This window comes from Cebidichthys violaceus, unplaced genomic scaffold (genome assembly GCF_023349555.1).
Source record: "Cebidichthys violaceus isolate CVI_PGR_0920_01 unplaced genomic scaffold, fCebVio1.0.p SCAF_13, whole genome shotgun sequence".
Classification (NCBI taxonomy): domain Eukaryota; kingdom Metazoa; phylum Chordata; class Actinopteri; order Perciformes; family Stichaeidae; genus Cebidichthys; species Cebidichthys violaceus.
The window spans coordinates 7,135,395-7,158,933 of record NW_027176296.1 but is presented as its reverse complement, the minus strand read 5'-3'; the positions used below and the strand labels follow the sequence as shown (position 1 = coordinate 7,158,933).

At 39.6% G+C, this 23,539-nt stretch overlaps 1 protein-coding gene across 2 annotated transcripts; it reads right to left on the bottom strand.

The window, feature by feature from the left end:
- Positions 1-886: 886 nt before the first annotated feature.
- myo1f (myosin IF) lies at positions 887-22,705 on the bottom strand. Of its 2 annotated transcripts, none has more exons than XM_068707577.1 (28): positions 22,298-22,705; positions 17,891-18,019; positions 16,358-16,447; positions 16,155-16,249; positions 15,928-16,015; positions 15,733-15,822; positions 14,605-14,736; positions 14,281-14,415; positions 12,550-12,682; positions 11,894-12,090; positions 11,662-11,742; positions 11,425-11,511; positions 11,140-11,226; positions 10,477-10,644; positions 10,138-10,223; positions 9,635-9,716; positions 9,414-9,520; positions 9,231-9,329; positions 8,994-9,138; positions 6,124-6,238; positions 5,868-6,037; positions 5,548-5,693; positions 4,395-4,541; positions 4,169-4,317; positions 3,968-4,030; positions 3,114-3,321; positions 2,013-2,173; positions 887-1,873 (listed from the first exon to the last, which is right to left on the bottom strand). In XM_068707577.1, the coding sequence occupies exons 1-28, from the start codon at positions 22,298-22,300 to the stop codon at positions 1,797-1,799; spliced, it is 3,270 nt and encodes a 1,089-aa protein (XP_068563678.1). In that variant the 5' UTR covers positions 22,301-22,705; the 3' UTR covers positions 887-1,796. The 2 variants fall into 2 exon arrangements, with proteins under 2 accessions (XP_068563678.1, XP_068563680.1); XM_068707579.1 differs by lacking the exon at positions 22,298-22,705 and adding an exon at positions 18,605-18,661.
- Positions 22,706-23,539: the final 834 nt, after the last annotated feature.

Here is a 23,539-nt window from a genome sequence, read left to right as displayed (position 1 = left end):
CCACCTTTACCCGAATTAATGTTAACTTTTAAAGGTAAAAACTATATTAATAAAGACACTGTTGAAAAGCATTAAAGTGAGGTCAAAAGTACTTTAAAATCCAAAACCAGTGCTGAAAACTCAATAATCAGTGCCTCAGAGTATTTTAGTACCATTTTTTTTTGCCTACATTTAATAGATCGCTTACATATCAGAAAAGTGTTATTTAAATACACAGATCAAAAGGACATGGAACAGACGGACTGATTATAAAAACAGGTCACACAGGTAGCTTCAGGTCTTCTCTAGAAAAGAGATTCAACCGGTCCATCTGCCGCCGCCGGCTCAGGCCAACTCAAGAGATGCAAATTTCAAAATAAAAGCATGAGCGTTCTGAGTGTGCTAAAGAGTAGGTATGTCGTGTGTGATTGCTTTTATTTTGAAAGGTGACAGTTCTGTATGATATTAATCATATTTACACCATTAGACAGTGTGGAAGATGTACTCAGATCTTTTATAAGTAGCAATACCATGTTCTGAGTTTAAAATTAACTTTGATTTGACTGTTTTTCACACATTTTGAATAAATGTCTTTATTCATACTGCCATTAATTAAACTTCTATCTATATACAGTATATTATTTCTTATAACGCTGTCAATGTGCTACATTCAAGCTCTAAAACAACAGAAAACATATTTTGGGCATCTTTACAGTATACAGATATACACATGACTTGTATTATAACAATGTAATATTTGGATTTTTGCTTTATATTTTACATTACATTCAAACAGTACTTTTCCTTTTTATTATTATTAAACTAAGTTTAAAAAATATTTTTCCTCTCTCTATGTCTTCTTTATAAAAATAATTTACAATGTAAAATAAAAGACAAAAATTATAAAGAGTTGTAAAACTTTTTATTTATCCATATAAAAACAAATATTGATTGACAGTGAGGGAAATACATTGATTTACAAAATCAACCACACATTAAAAAAGAAAAATGCAAAATGTAAAGTTAATAAGTCACCTTTCTTTTTTTTGTTATTCAGAAATATTTTATAATTTACTGATGAAAGCACCAAACCAGTCCAAATGTCCTTGAGGTAAAAATATGAAAATATATTTATTTTGCTGAGGTGAAGAAATATCAATAATGATATTAGTAATAATAATCATAACTTTTTAAGTGAGGTCTTTAGTATTGTCTCTGTCAATGTCTTTGATTGGGCTGAAGCAGGTGTGTTATGGTGCAAACATAACAGTCAAGTTCAATATATGTTCAAATGTCTATTACTACTTGATTTCATGCTGTTGTCTTAATCACAAATACTGAGCAGTATTGGACATTGCTCTGAAGAACAGGGGAAATATAGACACTGTAGACACCAAAAACCAATGCTGTATTTTCAGATCACTTTTTTGTAACTTTAACTTTGAGAATTTTTTAGGAAAGTAACGGCTCAAAGAAAGGTGTTGTGGGTGTAACAGTGAAGTCAAAGATAGATATTGTTGCTATCATTCAGAACGACAACAGATGAAACCCGAGCAGCTCTTTGCGGTGGACCTGTGTTTTAACAGTCGTGAGCATAACAACAATGTCTTCTGTGCTCTGCTCCTACAAACAATACATATGTTTCTCTAATATCAGCGAGGTCCAACCTTAAACAGTTTCCATTTTGGATGAAGATCTAACTTGTAACCATGAAGAATTCACAGGCAGTTTCTTTAGCAAACAGTATGTGCTACTTTCAACAAAATACACATATTTCTCAACAGACACAAAGTCCACCAGGACAGACCGAGCCCTGTTCAGATCTTTTCCACATAGTTACCGGGGAAGAGACCTTCCTTTCCTTGAATCCTGCCAGTCCACCAGCCTGATGCATCTACAGAGAAAATAAATAAGTAGAGGTAAATATCATGAATCACTGTTTCAAATCTATCAGATCAATACTTTTAGAGCATACTGATGATTTATATTGATCTCTATTCACTCTTTATCTTGCTTTCTTATCATCCACACACCTTCTTTGATGAGGTTGAACACGTCGTTGGCCTCAAAGCTGATCTCGTCCGTGTCCTGGCCGATGTACTGATATAGCGCCCGGCAGCGGGGCCCCTGGGGTTGAGGCTGAGGTTTAGGAGCCGGAGGAGGTCGATGACTGATGCTCCTTTTCCTCTGCTTCCTGTTACAAAGAGAGAGCAATTTGACAGAGATAAAAAGAGCTGGTTAAGAGACGGACTCGTGAAGTTTCTTTGGGGCTAAATGGTCAGACAGGGAGAGTCAAACCAAAGAGAACATTTTTAGGTTTGGATATCTTCATCAGGGAAATCTTTAAATGCTTTATGGTTTCTTATTAAATTGTAAGTGAAACAAATAGAGAGCTGAGTCAGACCAGAACTTTGGATTTAAAAAACACACACACACACACACACTTAAGATCACATCAACATTTGTAATAACACAAATTATCCAGCCTGGGAACAAAACCTTGCTCAAGACACTTCATATTTCTAGATAAGGATAGTAAAATGATCTCAAGTCGTTCAATTCATATTTCTGATTTAGGGGATTTTAACAAACACCATTTCCCTAAAGACCTTTAGCTCATAATAAATGAGGGGTCTGACAATTGTCAGTAACTTTCAGAAACCAACAACATTTATGTCACATCAAGCATTGATTGGCCAGGTGAAAAATCTGAACTCAAAAAATCTGAACTCAAGAACTTTTTTAATTCTTCACACAACTTTTGGGTAAAAACCATGAATGCCTTTCAGGAGAGACTGTCTGTAAATGATCTTTACATTTAAGGCATAGAGAGCAAGATGCTCTCGTAGTAGGGTGTTTTTTTTGCCCTACTTACTAACACTAAACAAACTTGTTTGAAGCATACCCTGACCATTACAGAAACTTCAACTCTTTATAAACATTTTTATTTCTCTCACAATGAAATTCATTCATTTGTTTGGGCTCAGTATGTGTCGAGCCTAACCCTGACATGCCTTGACAACTCGTGGAGCTTCTGTGCACTGATTTTTTGTGACTAATCAGCTCCACCCACACATGCTGTGATCATCCCTTCCTTCCCCTTTTTCATATCTCACGAGGTGATATTTCCTTACCCTGACATGCCCTGGTCAGGCACATTGAGGAAGTCCAAGTTCCCCTGGTTGTGCTGGTTGTGGGCCGGGACTCTGGGGGCCTTCTGGGAGCCCAGTTTGGGCGGAGCTGTGCTGGGTGGCCGCCCATGTTTATGCGGGGAGGAATATGTGATATTTGATGGTTGGTTGGCAGGGGCTCTGGAAAATTTGGCTGCTCCATTCTGGTGCGCTAATGACCGGGAAAGTGTAATAAAAGATTAAACCACGACCTCTAGACTTATTAAACCTTGCAAAAATATGAATCAGATATCATCTTAAGAATTTTTAATTCTATAGTGGGTTTGTAATTGTCAGTGGTGGAAGAAGTATTCAGATAATTTACTTAAGTAAGTAGTCATAGATTAAGTAAAAAGTACTCTTAATCCAGGCAGAATAACTCCAGTCAGTTGTATATTACTGGATTGTTACTGATGATGCATTAATGTGTATGCTGCAATTTAGTTTTAGCTGGTTGAAGTAAAATTAATTTCCACTACTTTATATACTGTTGGATAGTTTAATCTATTATAACAATACTTCATATTTTACAATATCTTTTATATTTGTTTTCTACGTAAAACCTTAATCTTTAAAGCAACTAGTAACCATCGCTGTCAAATAAATGTGGAGGAGTAAAAGTTCAACATTTGAATATAAAAGTGGGGTTGAATTAGAAAGCATAAAATGCAAATAGTCAAAGAACAACAAACTGTAATTGAGTAAATGTACTTAGTTACTTTTTAGTCTAAAGAGTCATGTAAATTATCAGTTTAAGTAAGATATACAGATAATACACTGAACATAACAATGAAATAAAGTTAGAATTGTGACTTCACCTCTGCTGCCAACATTATTTCTCCCTCCACCACGAGACTGTGGAGCACTCTTCCTGCTTGGCTCTGATGAAATACATGCTTGGTTACAATTAACATTCAAATGAACAAGAATCTCTACACAATTACATTTTCAGTAAAGTTTTGCCTTGCTTCTCTTTATTTAAAGGCTCTGCTGTGTCATGATTATTTTGTTTAACTCACTGGAGGACTTGGGTAGACCGTCCCCTACTGTGATGGTGAGGGTCTTCCCTCCAGGTTTGAGCTGGGCCAGGTCCCCTTGCCCTCTCTGAAACACCACCACCCTGTTGCCTCCTCCACCCCAGCCCTCTTTCTTCACTCTGAACTCCAACCTGTGTGGGAACAAAGTGGGTTAGTGATTCCAGTTTTTTTGCAAATATATGTTGTCTGGGCATGTGGGTTTCTCTACCTGTCAGTGAAAGAGATTGTCAGTTTTCTCTTGGTCACGTCCTCGTAGCGTTTCAAGAGCAGACTGAGGAACTCAGTCTTAAAGTTGGACTCCAGCAGACTGTCATACTGGGACTCATGTAGGATGAAGAAATCATCCTGTCTCGTACTGAAGACAAAAATACAGACCATTAAGAGCTGCCAGGACAAGATACAAAAGAAGAAAGACTTACATTTTCTGTGGAAAATATATGACACTGTTGAGATATTAAGACTTCAAATGTTGAACTTTTGAAGTGTCTTTCAATGGCAGTAATAGCTAAAGTTAAAGAAGTTAAAGATGTGTCAAGCTGTACTTAAGTTGAAGTTATAATGGCTATGCTAAAAGAGCTTAGGTTTCTGTTTTAAAATCCTACTTAAGTAAATGTACAGAAGTATTATCAGCTACATTTACTTTACATATGTGAACAAGGAAAAGTACTAGATTTTTTTGAAAAATGGCCTTTGTGACTAATATTCAAAGATACATTACATTACTGATGCATCAACATGTGAGCAGCATTTTTGTGTTGTAGCTGGTCGAGGTGGAACTAGTTTAAACCACTTTATTTACAGTAGAGGTAGTTTAGTCCCTTGGTTCTCACTCAACCTAAGGTTCGGTCCTCTTCAAAGGGTCAACAGGAGAGGAGAGAAGAAAACATAAAGTTCTGATAAACCAATCTCTTTGAATTTTTCAGACTTTTCTCTAATATTTTTTTTTTGTGATATATTGGATAATTTTTAACATTGTGTTGTATTTTACTAGCTTTGCATATAGTTTTATATAATATAATATATAATATATATAATAGATAAACAATTGTATGCTCTGTTTGTGGTGTAGTAGAGGTATAAAGTAGCATAAAATGGGAATATTGAAATAAAGTAAAAATTACCTAAAAATGTATGGTTGTGAAAGTTTTTAGCTGATAAAGAAATAAAAAGAAGACAGTTCTGTGACTTCTCAGGTCAGCAGAATATGTTTATCTGCTATATTTACTCTTGCAGCAACAGTGACTTATCACGCAGTGGTTAATAACTGAGAACGCAACATGCTAGTTCTCATATTTTCCACAACCACAAATGGTATTATTGCCAGGTGTGGTTAATGTATCTCTTGTAAACTAGAGACCTACCTGAGAGAGACACCACTGATGCTTCCAAACTCCAGCTTTCGTTTCAGCACCTCCTTTATCAGTCCTTTCTCAGGTCCTTTCTTCACCTTCTCTCGACCAATCAGATAGATGCCCTTGGGGGTCAGGATCAAGTCTCTCTTAATAGACTGGAAAAAACAGAAGTGAGAACTTCATGCAATGCCAGAAAGGAGAAGTCCAAAAAGGGCAGTCTTACTTATAACTGTTTTAAAGGGGAAAGACTTTTACAAATCTCTAACATCAGTCATGTTCTTGTTGGTTAAATGTTTATAAAACTAAACTTAAGCTTCATGAAGCTTCACCTTGAACCTGCGATCAAACTTGTTGACAGAATCAGCAAAGTCGACACGCTCCCTTTTGGCAAGGAACTGTCGCAGCTCAGGTCTCTGCTCCAGGCCGAGGTAGTCCCCGACAAAGTTTCTGTTGATGCTGTTCTTCCTCCGCTCCTTTGAGTTGTACAGGATGTCTGAGGCTGTGTTGCAACGATGGAAAAACATTCAGAATCACAACGCCATGTGCGTACTTTGAGAGCAACGACATTTTGTCTTTGTAACTCACCCTCCTCTCTCATCTGTTCATACTTCTTCCTGGCAATGTATCTTCTCCAGGATTTCTGAATGATCCTGGCAAAAGTGTCAAACTTCCTCTCCCTCATTTCCTCCAGCAGGAAAAGCTGTGGAGCATTGGGCATGAAAGACATTAGACAGAAATAAACAACAAATATGAAGTACTTTTATATTTGTCATTTATTTCTGTGAATATCTATATTATAGTATTGCAGAGATTTGCTGAAGTTTAATTAGAACCTTTCCTTGTTTGTTGTTAAAAAACAGAAATGAAGTGAAGCTAATTTTAACTACATTATATATTGTTAAGTCATTTTTTGCATGCATCATATTTTATAAGCTCATCATATGTTTTCTATGTAAGATCCTAATTTGTAAATTATTGTAGTCTAGTAAAATTTACAATATTTCCCTCTGAAGTGAAGTGGAACTATAAAGTAGCATTAAATGGAAACACTCTGTCACAGTTCAGTCATCCAGCCATCAGTAATTTTCCATTGATCCTGCCTCTGCCCCACTCAGCCTGTCAGCCACACCCACCTCGTCAGTTCACTCCACTCACCTGTGCACACAGCTGCCTCTCATCACATGCAATCAGCCCAGCATATAGTCACCAGCTCCACACTCACTCCTTTGCCAGATTGTTCTTTGCAATGCCAGTCTTTCCAGCGTTCTCCTGCCTGTCTTCCTGGTACCGACCTCGCCTGTCCCTGATTCCCTGCTTCGTCTGCCTCCTGGTTATTCGACCTAGCCTTCTGTCCCTGACCAAGAACTTTGCCTCTCCTCTCCTGATTCCTGTTTGCCGGTTTCTAAACCGTTTTCCTGTCTGCCGGAGTCTAAGTAAAACTTTTACCTCTGTCTTCTGAGTCCTTTGTACTGCAATTGGGTCCATACACCACCCGTTACAGTACAATCTGGCCAGACATGGACCCAGCAGGACCACCCTCACCACAGAATCGGTTTGAGAGGATTGAGAACGCGCTCATGCAACATCAGCAGAGAATGGAGGAGGCTGATGCATACGCCAGACGAGCTGCAGAGGCCAATGCCTTTGCAGCCCTCTCCGCCCAGTTGCAACAGCTGATGTCCACTCGCCCTCCTGCAGTTCCAGTCCCCACACCAGAACCTCCTGCTCCAGCTCTGCCACAGCCCAGGATGATCTCCGAGCCCCGAGTGGGAACCCCTGAGCGATATGATGGAAATCCTGAACTCTGCGGTTCATTCCTGACCTCCTGCTCCTTACTCTTCAGCCTGCAGCCATACACGTTCGCCACCGAGGAAGCCAGGGTGGCGTACGTAATCAGCAACCTGACCGGCAGAGCCCTCCTCTGGGGAACAGCAGAGTGGGAGAGGCGGACTCCCGCCTGTGCATCATTCCAGGCCTTCTCTGAGGAACTACGCAAGGTGTTCAGGTTGGGCGCTTCCGGATCTGATGCCGCCCGTGATCTGCTCTCCCTGCGCCAAGGGAACCAGTCAGTGGCTGACTTCTCCATCGACTTCCGGACCAGGGCCCGTCGGAGCGACTGGAACACTGCGGCTCTGCGCGATGCTTTTCTGCATGGTCTGGCAGACTACATCAAGGATGAACTGGTTTCCTATCCTCTACCTTCCACACTTGATAAACTCATTGAACTTACTGTCCGGCTGGACCTCCGCATCCAGGCCCGGAGAAGGGAGAGGAGACAGAACACTCCTGGTTGTCTCGACCCAGCCCGCTGGCCAGGTTCCTCATTTGCTTCCGGTTCCTCTTCACCCATTATGGATAATGGTGTAGAGCCTGAGCCCATGCAGGTGGGCCGCACCAAGCTTACACCTGAAGAGCGAGAGTGCTGCCGTAAGGGGAACCTGTGCATGTACTGTGGGCAAGCTGGACATTTTATCTCCCGCTGCCCGTTAAAAGACAGGGCTCACCAGTGAGTGAGGAAGTCCTGGTGAGTCACACGGCAGCAAAGTCTTCCTCCTTAAAGAGGCCTCCGTACCCCAGCAGACAACGCACTCCAGTTCCTGTCCTGACTTGTCCAGAGTTCCTGCCGAGTACCATGACTTCCGGGAGGTGTTCAGTAAGGCTAAGGCGACTTCATTGCCCCCTCATCGGCCTTATGACTGTTCCATTGACCTGATGCCTGGCACTTCACCTCCCAAGGGGCGTCTGTACTCCCTGTCTGGTCCTGAACGAGAGTTCATGGAGTCTTACATAAATGGCTGCCGGTATTATCCGACCTTCGTCGTCTCCTGCTGGGGCAGGATTCTTCTTTGTGGAGAAGGACAAGACACTGCGCCCCTGCATTGATTACCGGGGACTTAATGACATCACTATAAAGAACCGGTACCCTCTTCCCCTCATCTCCTCAGCCTTTGAGTTACTTCAAGGGGCCATGATCTTCACCAAGCTCGACCTCCGTAATGCCTACCACCTTGTCCGCATCAGAGAGGGGGATGAATGGAAGACTGCTTTTAACACGCCCACCGGACATTATGAATATTTGGTGATGCCATTCGGCCTCACCAATGTACCAATAGCCTCCTGGTTATTCGACCTAGCCTTCCGTCCCTGACCAAGAACTTTGCCTCTCCTCTCCTGATTCCTGTTTGCCGGTTTCTAAACCGTTTGCCGGTTTCTAAACCGTTTGCCTGTCTGCCGGAGTCTAAGTAAAACGTTGAACTTTTACCTCTGTCTTGAGTCCTTTGTACTGCAATTGGGTCCATACACCACCCGTTACACACTCAAGTACTTGCAAGTACAAGTAGATCAAATGTGTACTAAAGTACAACACTTAAGTAAATGTTTTTAATTACGTTCCACCACTGATCAATATAGAGGCAAAATACAACCCAGACTGAAGTACATAAAAAGTTTGTTACCGATTCAGGGTTCTTGACAAAGACCTTGGTGCGTCCCATCTGGTACTGGTCGTTATCCATGTTGACGGACCGGAGGAGGTGAAGGACCCCCTGCTGCTCTGGACCCCTCCAACATGGCCATGTCTCAGCTGTCAGAATAGCATACCTAGATACAACAAGTCGTATGTTGAACTGTATCCTTCTTCCAGTACAAACACAAGGAAAAAGATGCATCCTTTCAACAAGGATTAAACTCACCTATTCAGAAACTTATTGAAGAGTCTGCGGTACGCAAAACCAGCTCTTCTTACACGTATGTTTTCCCGCAGTCCTAGATATTCAACCTGATGTCTAGCTCTGAAAACAGATGGAATACCACCATTCATTGAGAAGTGTGGTGTGAGTGTAATCGTATTAGTTTGTCACAGCGAAGATGCTGACCTGCTCTCCTCCCAGTCTTTCGGTCTTTTTGTCTCATTGGGTTTGATGCAGCGGATATAGTGCGGCGTACATTTCATCAGCGTGTTCACCAGATCATTAGCTTGTCTCTGTTGGAAACACCAGTGCACGATCAATGCATTGCTGCACCCAAAAATTCATTGTACATTGATCAAAGGACCTTAAGCTTTTAGTTCATGGTTAATCTCACTTGAAATTCTCACCTTGATCTTTGAGCTGGCTGTGGTTGGCCTGCTTTTCTTATCTGTGTTGAGGTTTTCAGGGAACAAGCCACGGATGAAGTTACTGAAGAGACAAATTCAAAGGATTTTTATTAAACATACCATAAGTGCCCCCAGAAAAGGTGCATGACAGCTATCCACTGGTGGGCCTCAGAGCACCATCCAGTGTGCTGCATAGGTACTTCCAAATGGTTTGATTTAAATTGTTTTTTTGGTCATTTACAAAGCTAGTTATGTTATCTTATTGTGCTCACACGACACATCATCAGGTAGAGACAAACATGTTTTGCCACTGTCAGCTAGCTAACATTCTAACATGTGGGTCATTAAAGCTGACTGACATAACACATAATTACAGCCCAGTTAACTTTTGTTCCTTCTTTTTTTGTCATGTGTTTTTTTTCTCATTTATTTGGGAAGTTTTTCAACAATCAAGTGGGCCTTAAATTACAAAAGGTTGAGAACTCCTGATGTAAGAGACTTACTGTTCGCTGCTTTGCATGAGCTCAATGAGGTCAGGGAACAGCACATCCCGGTTTCTCTCACAGAAACCGATGATATCGTATGACACCTGAGACGACATAACATAACTGCTATATAAACGTAATACACCAGGCAAACATTATTTAGTAGAGAATGTTGTCAGGTCATTTGCTTCACATGTGTTCATGCAGCAACAAACATGTCTACTTTCTCTTGGTGTCACTAAAACCTCAATCACAACACACATCTGACAACAATTAGAGGCAGCATTTCAAATAAATGAAATACATAATAGTATTTCTGCTGCTGGAGAGTCAGTTTGACATATTTCATGTTCCTACCTTGCCAGCATAGTGATGTATGACGAAGCCTGAGTTCCAGCTGTTGAAATGTTCATGTGTTCCCACTGCGGCCTGCAGTTTCTGCAACAGAGTGCCATCTGCACCCTCTCCTTTGGCATGCATGGTGGCGCACACATCATCCAGCACGCTCATTATGCCAGGAGGGTTCTGCAAGGAGAGGGTGGTTTGGATGAAGTTTACTGTAAACAATCACCACTTGCAACTGATTTGACACATTTGAATGTGTCTGGGAATAACAAGAAAGACCATTCACATAGACAAATATAGAATAGAGAGTAATTATTTGGTGTTTAAGTAGATAATACAATAACAACATATTGATTATGTCCTATTTAAAATATAGACAAAACCATTAAAGTCAAATAAAAACTCTTCATTTGTCTATGTTTCACCAAAACAGGGTAACAAAACAAACATTTCACATGAGGTGATTTTCTTTGCTGTTTTTGACCTTGGGAGTACTGCCTTTTTCCTCATTTTGTTTTTGGGAATCATAGACATGCTACTTTTTATAGGCAGAGCCCCTAGTTAGTGCTGGTCCCTTGCAGGAGAAGCACACTTGTTTCCTTGTTTGAACCACTTCAAATTGTATTTATTTATTTGTTGGTCTCTTGGTTAGGGGTGACGCAGCTAAGAGCTTACCAATTTATTTTCAATGAGGTCACACACAATCTTGTTGTTGAAGTACTCAATGGGAGTCCACTTGATGCCCTCTTGAACGTACTCTTCCTGAGAGAAAATAAGCAGACATAGAAAGAAAAGAGCATATAGGAGAGCAGACTGAAATACATTTTAAAGACAGTGGCTTTGAAATATTCACAACCATATTCAGCCTAAATCAAATAAAACTGTCTCTCTATCAAATAGAACCCCATTTACCCAGCATAGTGTAGAGGTTAACAAACAAGGAACATAAAAGGAAGTTACCTGCTCAGCCTTCAGAGTCAGCTCAATAAAGATCTGTTGCAGTTTCTCATTGACAAAGTTGATACAGAACTGCTCAAAGCCATTTCTCTGCCAGGGGGAGAATGCATTCCAGTCAAAATCATATTATCACCACAGTAAAACAAATCCTGCTGAACTGCACCATCTATAAAACTAACATCTGTTATTTTCGCAGCAGCCTATAAAAAATATGGACCTGCAAGTTATCAGAAGACTAACCTGGAATATCTCAAAGCCATAAATGTCAAGTACTCCGATACTGAATTCTTCATGTGGTTTTTGAATGGCTTTATTTACGGCCTGGAGAAGACAGACAGGGTAAAGGCAGAAGGGAAATAAAAAATACAGATTTATCTCAACTTGTGTAGGTATCTCAGTAAAAACAGGATGCTTCCTCATTTCATTTAATGTCTTTTTTTTTTTTTACTACTGAGATAAAAGGTTTGACTACCTCCACCAGGTAGTCAAAGAGTCGTGCATAGAGGGCTTTGGCCAGGGCATCTCGTGTGTAGGTGGCCTGCTCCTGGTTCAGGGTCACATTAATGGACTCATTCTTCCCTGCCCACTTCGACTCCATCTTACGGCTGGTCAGCTTGTCCTGCAGACGGCTGGGATCAATGCCCAGCAGATAGGCGGGAAAGGCAAGCACTAGAGCAAACAAAAGCAAAGTATTTTTAATCCACACAAATGTATTATACCTAAATGAGCTAATAATAAAGATTCAGATATGTTGAGCTTCAAGATTGAAAGTGCACATACTGCCTGAGAATGTATCTTTCTGAAGTAGATGTAGACGTAACTGAATAAAGTCTGCAGGAGCTTAAATTGTACAATACTAGAGCGGTGTAAACACCAATTATCTACACTGCAAGGAATCCCCAGGCAGCAAGCAAAGGCGATGATAAACAAGGTAGTACTGATGTGCACAGACTATCAATTATCAGTGCCATGTCTGCCATGGGAGTGCTTTGTCATGGTGAGTTCTAATTTACTCACATCCATTTGGGAGAAAATGGGGCATTTTATATGTCAGGTGGGAATGTTTGTGCACCTGCATGGATGAGTGAATCCATGTGTGCCTGATGTCTGTGCATGTGTTGCACTCACAGTCTGTGCTCTCCACCTGCCCATAGTTGCCTGCCTCTATGAAGCTGATATTTCCCAGGTGGAGGATGCCTGCGACGATTTGCAGGACCTGAGTCTGGATGTCGCCTGGGATCCCAATCACCTGCATAGCTTCCTGGAGACCACAACACAAAAGCAGACAGTGACGGCAGCACTTTGTAGCAAATTCATCAACATTCAGTGGAAATATTTGATTGTCAAAAGCAAATTAAAGTATATTTTATTTTACTTAGTTTTACTAAAATATTATGTTCTTTTGAATTGGGGCCTTTTTGGTAAATCCAAACATTACCTTCATGCTTAATGCTCAAACTGTTTTATAAAGTACTACATTAATTTGATGGTGGCAAAATATAGCAATACAGTTCAGCACATGGTTCAGCAGCACCACAGACTACAGCAGCTTAAACAGCTATTAAGTTGAATCAACAACTAACGTTCACTAACTTATCTAGCTAACGTTAGAAAAAACATTTAAACTGAAGGTAGGATTTATCAGAATCTTAGTTTTAGCTAGGTATACTTAATAAACTGGCAGCTGAGTGTGTACATGACTGCTTACCACGGGAACATTTGTGTTCAAATACATTTAAAGTTAGCTTGTAGTCAGATTTAGCTCCAGGCTAAATGGTATTTTCCTAATGAGAGTTGGTTTAGCTAACAGTTAGCATGTTGCAACAGTTCCAAGTGTTGTTATTTTGGATATCTTCAGTTTTCACATACCGACACTTTTCCTAATACAATATAAACAATGTATGTAACATGTAATGTTTCAAGTTAAATAAAGTAATTAGGAAAGTATGAGGCATTACCTTTATAACTGAATATTGTTTTATCCATTTACTTTAACTTTGTCTTTACCAGAGTCGGCAAAAAGACAATTGTAACGAACACGGTTTTCATTTACTTTTTAGATAGAAATTAGTTCCAAGTAAAAGTTTATAGTGAGGTCACAGAGTAACAGAGGGAATGTTTTGGAAAGACATATTGTTGATACAAATTAAAAAAGTAATTTGGCAATGCTGTTAGCACTGCAAACTAAATTCTAATTTACTCCCAGAGTTCCCATAAAAACCAAAATGGTCTGTATAGCCTACACTAGCTAACTTCTTAATATTAAATATACTACAGTTAGGTAATAAAATATGTTACAGTTTAATTTGGGTGAACTTCCCATTTAATCTATTTAACCTATGATGTGTCCAGGTCAAAGATCAGTATTTTCCACAATCATGATGCAAAGCATAAGAAATAATAGCATTGTGAAGGTGTTCCTTTCATAGATTCATTCAAGATTTGATTACCAACCAATTGTAGCTTTGTATGGGGATTTGTATTGCTAAATACCAACACAAACATACACCATAACGGTTGTAAGGTGGGTTAGTTGATCTTGGGGTCCTGTGTCACAACCAGTCATTACAATATATGATTATTTCAGGTCCTAATACAGTTTTGGTTAAGCACTGTATACTTTGCAACCCTGTGCCACATTCTGCTATACATCTATAGGTCTGAACAGTTGTATCAAAGATTTTTGAATAATTAGAGTTGGAATGAGGTTAAACTATCTAGTAACATATTGGAAAGGTATAGGTTGGAGAAATCAGCATATATTTGTGTTTTTCTTCTTATCACAAGGCCCATACAATTTATCTTGCAATCCCCCGAGAGGGATCCAGACAGATTTTCTCCAGTATACTGTATATGTACCATAGTCTCTCGAAAATCTTTGCTGTCGTTGGTCCCATCCACCTTGTAGGTCCCAGACTGGTTGAGGTAGCAGTAGTAGTCTGGGGTCATGATGCCCAGGGCCTCTTTCTGCTGATCGTTGGCGCCCTCTATCATCTGAAAGACCAACAGTGCAGGTAGAAGAGCAGTTAAACATGAATCCCAATGGGCACCAAAAATAATAGGAATAGTTCCATTTCATCAACATGTTATTGATTGACATTGACTGGACAGTATAGAGGGCTGGTTTTCTTAATGCTGCTGTGACTGATCTGTGACTGTGCACACCTCTCTTCAGCCTCTGACCTGATAGTAAACGTGGAAGTTCCTCTCGTTCTCATTCTGGCTCACCACCCTCGACTTCTCCAGCAGGAAGTTTGAGATTTTACCGCCGTCTGGCTCTCCTCCTCTGCTGAACTGAATCTCAAAGTATTTCCCCTGGTAGATGCAAAAACACAGGGGTCAGTAGATAAATCTGTCAAATTTGGTCAACCCAGGTGCAAAGTATAGGTGAGCAGAGGAATTTCCCCTCGTTCCCTTTGATAATGACACACTGCTAAAGCCTTTTTAAACAATAACTACAAGCTAATAAAGATAGCATAGATAAAATCAAAATGTCCTAAACTGCTGCTCTCAGGCTAAGATAGGGCTCAAACAATGCAACAGTTTTTCAGATTTCCATCATTGCCACATCTGTAGCTACAAAATAGTCCGCACACATCTAAATGCATTGACCCGAACACAAAACCACTCAATGCTGCATCAACAGTGACAGGAAACTCTAAAGCCACACACACATGCACAGTGATGTGGTTTATTGGTGTGAAATTAAAGCCTCAGGACCCCACTGGTGAGAAATGGGAGGGGATGAAATGAAGAATACTTCTGCAGTGCATTGAATCGCCATAATCACTCCTAAATACTTTTATATATAACCTTATATACCCTTTTCACTGCATAATTTCAACACTCAAAGTAGTTTACATTTCTATTTTTGAAATACTTAAAACACAAGTAATCAGAGTTGAGTAGATGAGTTATTAATATGTTTCTGTTAAATTTTTTGGTGTTTATTTACTGGGCATTCAGTATTACGGACATCCACATTGTTGGTGAGATGGTGTTTTCATCTCGGTTAGTTGTTGTTGTCAGATTTTTTCTGTTGTTCTTTTGTTTTTGAATTATTCTCTCTCTTTGAAAGAAAACAACACCAATAGTCTACAGTCATGCAATCAGCTCTGCCACCTTGTGGTGGCGCTAATGGAAGAGTCAGTAGATCATCACATTAGGATTCATCCTCTGGGCTCCATGAATATCTGTGCAAAATGGCAATCCATTCAGTGGTTGTTGAGATAGTTCAGTGTGGACCAAAGCACATTTCCTAATATATTTAAAAGTCACGTCTGCTTGAGGGGAAGTAAAAATCTCACTCACAAAACGACTGGAGTTGTTGTTGCGTACAGTCTTGGCATTACCAAAGGCTTCCAGCAGAGGATTTGACTGTAGAATGATGTCTTTTACATGCTGCAACACACATACAAAAACACAGTGACAGTGTGAGACAAAAAAAAGCACCAACAGTACACAGCACACTGCAGGAAGTCTGAAGTTATTGCTTTCTGTCTCTACCTGAACTTTCGATCCTCCTCCTGATACTTTGGAAATGTAACCCATGATGTATTTGGCAGCCACTGTCTTTCCAGCACCACTCTCACCGCTACAGCAATACCATGAAAGAAAAAGACATAACACACCACAAACCAACTAAAAGTTACTCGAACTACCAACACTAACAGAGTCGAATGTAAGACACAAAATCAAAACAGTGAGAAGAAAAACAGGGCTGTTGTGATCACCTAATGATGACACACTGATTCTCTCCATCGATCATCATGTTTCTGTACATGAAATCGGACAAGGCGTAGATGTGGGGTGGATTTTCATATTGGGCCTACAGAGACAAAAGAGAGAAAGTTACAGTAATGGAGTAAACAACAACAAGGTGAACCATAATATTGTTACAAAACATGGCGATAAAATGCTGAAGAATTTTACTTACAGCTCCTTGGTACAGTTCGATCTCTCTGTCAGTGAAATAGGGCATCTGTTTGAACGGGTTAACTGATATCAATACAGGGCCGATGTATGTCTGAGTGGCAAAGTTCAGGAATATGGTGGAAAAATAAGCTAGTGAATAACTGCTGGTACCATAGGATGGTACATTTCCAATAGAGTTATTGTGCTTTTTAGACCAATAAGAATATCAATATTTGATACTTAAAGATTGATATATAATATATTCTGTTGTTTTTCCTACATAAATGAATTACATTAACAAGCATTGTTGATCAACAACAAAAATACAGAGATAAATAGCCGCAACAGATGACATTAAAACAACTTTTGTCATTATATTAATCAATTGAGTCGGCTCTGAGTTTATCATCTTAATTTAGCAGGTTAAAATTAGCTAATTAGCACTAAATACAAAGTACAGCTGACAGCTTTGACCTGATGATAAGATTAAAAGACAACAGTTGTCTTGATATTTCACTCAAAACCCTAAATGTGAACCTCATGGTGGCGCTAGATAAAACTCAGAGGATCACCAAAGTCATCAGGATTCATATTCTATAAACTTTAAATGTCGAACCAAATTTCTTGCTTATCCATCAAATAGTTGTTGAGATATTTCAGTCCGAACCAAAGTGGTGGGACTGACCAACAGACATCAGCATCTGGGCTATGCTGCTGGCTAATACATTACAAACTATTTATCTGGGGAGGGGAAAATACTTAGGTCATGAGTCCACCATTACTTACGTCCAACAACTCTAAAGTTGTTTTTATCTATGCAGAAAAATGTTCTAACTAGTAGTTAATGATTGATGATCCACCAATAGTGAAATCATGACTTGTTGCTGCAGTGGAGTCTTATTTGAGGTGAAATCAGCTGCTCTTGCTGGCATATTTGATGTGGACTTGTTTCCTGCCTCTAAATATGGGTTTGAAGTTCAGCTGTGTTCTAAGAAGACGGAAGTGAGTGGTTGAGTCACACAGTGAATGCAGAAGAGGAAGAGTGTGTTCATTATATTTATGCCCTTGTTTGGTTGATTGTTTGACTGTATTTTTGTGTTTTGTTTCGGGAATTTATGTGAAAGGGATGTTTTATTATTATAGTGTAGGACATTGGTGGACTATGGACAAAAAATGTATTTGACATAAATGGAAATGGGTAATGATTTTTTTTTCTGGTGCCTTTAAGTTATACAAGGCTAAATTAGGCATGAGGCCGAGATCTGATGACAGAGTCACATTATTGACACATAATGGCAAAAACATAATCGCAAAAACTGTGCAACAAACATTATTCCTTCCTCCCCACAAGGATCTAAACAATACTCTAAACTTGTTTTGGTGCCAATTAGTTTCCATTGTAGCTGATCTTGCTAATGTCCCAGCAGTTAAATTCCTAAAATTCTAAATCAATATTTATGACTACCACCAATTTCAAGACTGGGCAGAAATAAAAAAAACAACTAAATAACTAAATAAAAACAATACAAAATGTAAACGTCAACTTGTGGGATACAAAGATGTAGTCGTCCAGGTATCTTTTCTTGAGGTTGTCCACAATGGCGTCCTCAGTAATCTTGGATAGGAGGACCATGTCGTCCACCCCGCTTTGCTTCACATTTTGACTCTGCCAGTGGTACTTTGCCTGAATCACACAAAAGAGAGAAAGAAAGAAAGAAAGAAATTCCCTATGGGGTTAAGATACCGCTTTTCTTTGACTTCATTATTTATTTACACATTCATTCTAGTTCCTGTAAGTTGAATAATGGAATGGAAATGTAACCAAGTTTAAAGGGGCACACCACTGATTTTACACATTAAGTGTTTATTTACTCGACATGAGGAGTATGTTTGAAAAAGCTTGGCTTGGGCTTGGGAAGGTCAAAAGAAAAATGCTATTGTGAATCCAGTGTTTTGGGGTTTGATTTACTTGATACTAATCATTATATCTCAGGCTCTGCTGGTTGAATTTAGCTTATTTTTTTCCTAAATCTGTGTCTTAAAATGTAAGTGCCTTTAGGTTAAAGTGCACACTCTAAAATAAGCTCTTAAAACTAGAAAGGTGCACTCAATAGTGTGCAGATCTCCGCCAGGTGTGTCTGCAACGACCAATGGTCTGTAAGGCGCCGTAAAACACACTTGAACAAGCGGAGATGAATGCATGCAATTGGCTCGAAGTCGTCATAAACGAGACGTCATACAACCTTGCCAAAAACAAAATTAAACTCACCAGGCTGTCTGCCTCCTTAGTAGCGGCTGAGTTGCAGTGAAGTACAGCAGTATGTTGGTAGTTTAGTTAGCGATTAGAGTGGCGGCCCAGAGGTACGCAGCAGTGTGTGTGCTAGTAGTTACGTTAGCAGTTAGCCAAACACAGCTGTTATAACCCAAAGGTAGCAGACAGGGGGCAGAGATGCACTTAGATGTGTTATCACTAGTGTCCGCTACCGGTTGGGGGCCGGTTAAGAGTAGTAAGTGAGGAGTCAATGGCAGTATAAAACACCTTTTATTAAAAGGTGTTTTAAAAAAGTGTGAGTCACCACAAACACAAGAGGTTCTTGAGCATGCAGCCATAATTGGGCAACCAAAATATAATGTAGTTATCTGCAGCAGAATGCGAGATTAGCTGTGGACAGACACAGAGGTACACACTCAAGCATTCAGGCACGCACACACACGACCAATCACTTGATCCTACTGGCGAAGTTAACTAATGGAACTGAAGTGAGAAAGACAGACAGACAGACAGACAGACAGAGTCTCTAATAAAGAAGGTAAATGACAAAGACAAGTTTGGTATCAGCACAGATGTGTTTTAACAACGTAACAAACTGTGGTTGCCATTACAGGAAGCTGGGGCTGGTTGCCATGCAACAGGTCACAGATGAGGTGAGCTGATTTAGTAAGTTTGACATTTTAGAGAAGCACCACCAAACTTTGTGATCTGTCTGAATATATGTAAATATGAACAGTACCTGATCATAACAACAGCTTTGTGTTAATGATTGTTATGTTGTGAAACAATGTTTTTATGATTAGGAGGGTGTTCTTGTCCCTGCAGACCGTTTTCTGTTGACACCTTCTTACAGGGCCCTGAAGTGATCTTGTACCCTGCGGCTTGGTTTTCCCTAAAAGACGCTGGTCTGTTTGATGTGTGTCTAACAAGTCTTGTCATTGGCACTGTGGTTGGGCTGTGGTCTGGGGCTTCAACTGCACAGGGAGAAGCCTACAGGTACACTTCAATGTTGCACCTCAGACCGACAGTCACCAGAAGGAAAAAATACTGATACTGATAGAGCTATAGAAGTTTTCTTTCACTTAATTCCCTTCTTTTGTAGTTTGTTGCTTTGTTATATTCTGCACTAAATCTAATAAAAAATATTCAATAACACTAATATGAAACCACTAATCTCTAAAAATGTATATTCCAGAAATAAAAGGCTTTTATTTCTGGAATATCATAAAATAGTAGACATCTTAAACCTGATCAATCAGTACAAACGTGTGTTGTACAACATATAAGCATGAAGATGTAAGATACCAAATATGTCAGACTATGTTTTAGTTTTAATGCTCACAAAAGATTCAACAGACATCATAATATGTCAGTAAAAGACATAACATGTACTGTAGCTCGATTAAAGTCTACATTATTAACAGTGTATGTGTCATTCAGTGGGTATTTTTATTTCAAAATTTTTAGGGGGAATTCTGACAGAAGTGGTATGAGTGTAAATTTAATTAAAACCTGTGAAATCAAAAGCAGCCAAGCTCAGTCTGTTATAAATATCCTTATTTTCACTCCCTTTGGATAAATAAATGTACTCCTATCAAGTGGGGATTCGTGATATTCATTCAGACGTCTGAACGTCATTCCCGTGAATTTGAACACTGGACCGACCGAATCTTTCCATTGACTTTGTATGCAATTGCGCTGCTTCTAAACTTCACTTTGCATACTTTGAACCATAGACTGCATACAAGAAGAACAAACAGACCTGATTCTTGGACCAGATGGTGTCTACCACTCACCTATTTGTGTAAGGACCATAGGGATAAACAGTTTGAAATCAACTGTGTAGGAATAAAGTTTTCCGTAAATGTTTCAACTTCTGTAACCAATCATACCAGCACTCATCCACGACGGAGTTTTCTACTCTGTACTTAAAACAGTCATGGGCTCCAAACTCTGGAACAGGCTCCCTGTTGAAATCTGTCTTCTACCTCATTGACTTCCTTAAAGTCTCTTCTATAAAATATTTTTTGTAAACTTGCATGTCTGGCAAAGTGGTGTCCTAATTGTCCAAATCATTTCTGATGTTTTATTGTTTTATTTTATTTAATAAAAACATAAAATGTTTGCACAAAGTTTACTGCAGGGCATTTTGGTAAAAAGCCATGTTTGTTTGACTGTGACGTGAAAGAAAAGCCACCTATACCTGTAGCCATTTTGTTTGTGGCACTCAAAACAATCTTTTCCAGACAAGTTTTTAATGTTCTGGGAATCCATTTTTAATATAATAGGAAGATCCACTGACGTCACTGTGACCAGTTTTCATTTTAGAAACACTTTCTACTCTTAAAAAACTCTAAACAGTTACTAGAGAAACTTTGCCAATGAGTTAAAAAATGTTGATGCTTTGAGAACCACAAACAAAATTCAGAGTTAACAACATATTGCGGTTTTGACAGAAGCCACACCAGTCGAGATCTCAAAAACCTCGCTGCATAAAACCGGAACTTTCTGCTCAAAATACAAAACAAAGCTGTGTGAGCTGATCCTTTAATCCATATTTCTGCCTGAGACGCTGCCTCTGCTACTTCACTGTGAGCATGTCAGTCATATATAAATGGACAACTGTGTACAAGCAGCCTCCTCAGGTCTTTCTTTATTACACCCCTGCCTGCATCTCACCTGTGAATCTAATATTTAAATGATAATCGATAAATTATTATGGTGATTATAGGAAAACTGTTTTTCAAAAAGTTTTTTTTTAAATTGAGTGAAAGCACTGGCAGTTACATTTATCGACAGATTTTGGAGATCTTCACCCTTAAATCTACTGACTGAATATAAATGCAAGACTTTTGGCTGCATGTTATAGCGTATTGTGAGTTTGGACCACTCTGCGTGCGAGTAGGAAGTGTTGTGACAGAAAGCTCTCCTGCAGTCCACTTCCCCCTCTCACACCTCATCTCTGCCTCTTGTGAAACCCCATAAACTTTGTACATGCTACCGGTTCTCTTCCTGCAACTGCCTGCTGCTCACAGGGGGGCTGCCAAAGCTGTTTAACGCATTGTGAAATACATCTTGTAAACTGAGATTACACTACAGTAACTACACGGTATATTCAAGATAATGTATTTTACTGCTCATTTTAACATTAACACCCTCATAGTATGTATTATGTGTATTTTTGTTCTGTGTACACTTTAAGTCTAAATTTTACAAGGTAAAATCCACATTTCTATCTAAAATACAACCATAAATCAAAGTAACAAAACAATGCAATCAATTAATTTGAGCTGTATTGAAAGGAATCTTCCTGAAAAAGAGGAAACGCACTCTGCTGTTGCTGTGAAGGAGCTGGATTTCCCTGAAGAGATTGCCTTTTAAGATACGCTATCACATCCTTTATCACGTCAAAACGGACTTTAAAACTTGAAATACCCTCTTATGGCTTGCCAAATGGAAACTACTGAAATGAAATGTAGTTAATCATGAGCTGTTGTCCCTTTCACAAAAATAAAACAGCTTTAAAATGCTGTTTTTTATTGTAAAGCAAAGCATCAAGGGTGAAACTGTAAGATCATCTTAAATGTATGTGAAGAAAAGACAAATCAGGTCTAGTTTTAGGAGCATAAACACACGTTACAGCTGTCTGAAGGTGTGTGAGAGATAGCAAATGAAGGTGTGGTACCATACCATTGTTCCAGCGGGCCTCCTCTCTTCCTCAGGTGTCCACTGTCCAGAGAGTGTGTGTGTGTGTGTTTATGTGTCGTTAAAATCCACAAGTTGACCTCTTCAGACTGCAGCCATCACAGCAGTCAAACGGTCAGAGCCAACAGCAGCCAGAGACCTACAGTACAAGACATCCACTGACACATTCAAAAAGCTACTTCCTCTTACTCCCACAGATGCAGTGTGAAACAAGAACTGTACGCACTCACACACTCACACTCACACTCACACACACACACACACACACACACTCACACTCACACACACACACACACACACACACACACACACACACACACACACACACACACAAAGTCGAGCTGCTACTTCTGTATTTCTGTGATATTTAAAGTCATCAGAGCGAGTTTGAAATAAGAATGACCTAACGGGCCCATTACAGCGTCTGTGTCAGCAGATCTGAAGGTTAAACGGCACAATTAGTCAATCCAATTCATCTTGACAGCAGCAGACAAGAGTTGATGGCATCAACAACCACAAAGTGATAATTATCTTCAATCTGTTGGCAAATGATGGCGTTTCAGTTGTGAGCTGGCGGCTCCACCCAGGCTGTGGTTACTTCACGTTGTTTTTGTGTCGTCAGAGAGGCTGCTGCTTCCAACGCCCATAATAACTGATGCAGGTTCATGCAGAGGTACACCGTGCTTACTGGGATGTGTGTGTGTAGGTGTCAAACTGTGTTGTTTTTACTGTTTTATGTCATTCTGATTTAGATTTTTTCTTTGCCTGCACAGGAAACCCACAGTGGATCAATGTGGATCTGGTCTCTGGGGCACATTTGTAAAATAAGTAACAGTGTGTTCACTCACATTTAAAGCCCTGATTCTTGACAATAGTAGACATTATACATTATTAACAGTTAACAGCCATGACAGCGTGTGGCTGGTATATAGAGGTAAAGTTTCTTTACACTGTAGTAAACGACGAGAGACAAATGAAAGTCTCATTTTGTCATAAAGCTGTTGAAGTATAAGACTGTGAAAATATGTAATTAGAAAGGCTACAAACCTGAAAGTAGCATAAATTATTTCTCTCACTGTAACTACGATGCCACTGTGTTTCGTACCAGGATGTACTCACACGAACAACGGGTCAGTAGACATCTACTGTAGCGGAAACTACCACAGAAGCAGTTTTGAGTACTTTTCCAGATGTTTATATGGTATTACAACCATGTACAGGTTTGTA

Coding starts and splice junctions, on each gene's coding strand:
- myo1f (XM_068707577.1), bottom strand. Junction 14,737..15,732: donor ACAACAACTCCAGTCGTTTT/GTGAGTGAGATT, acceptor TGCATCTACCAG/GGGAAATACTTTGAGATTCA. Junction 9,717..10,137: donor CTCATGCAAAGCAGCGAACA/GTAAGTCTCTTA, acceptor TTGTCTCTTCAG/TAACTTCATCCGTGGCTTGT.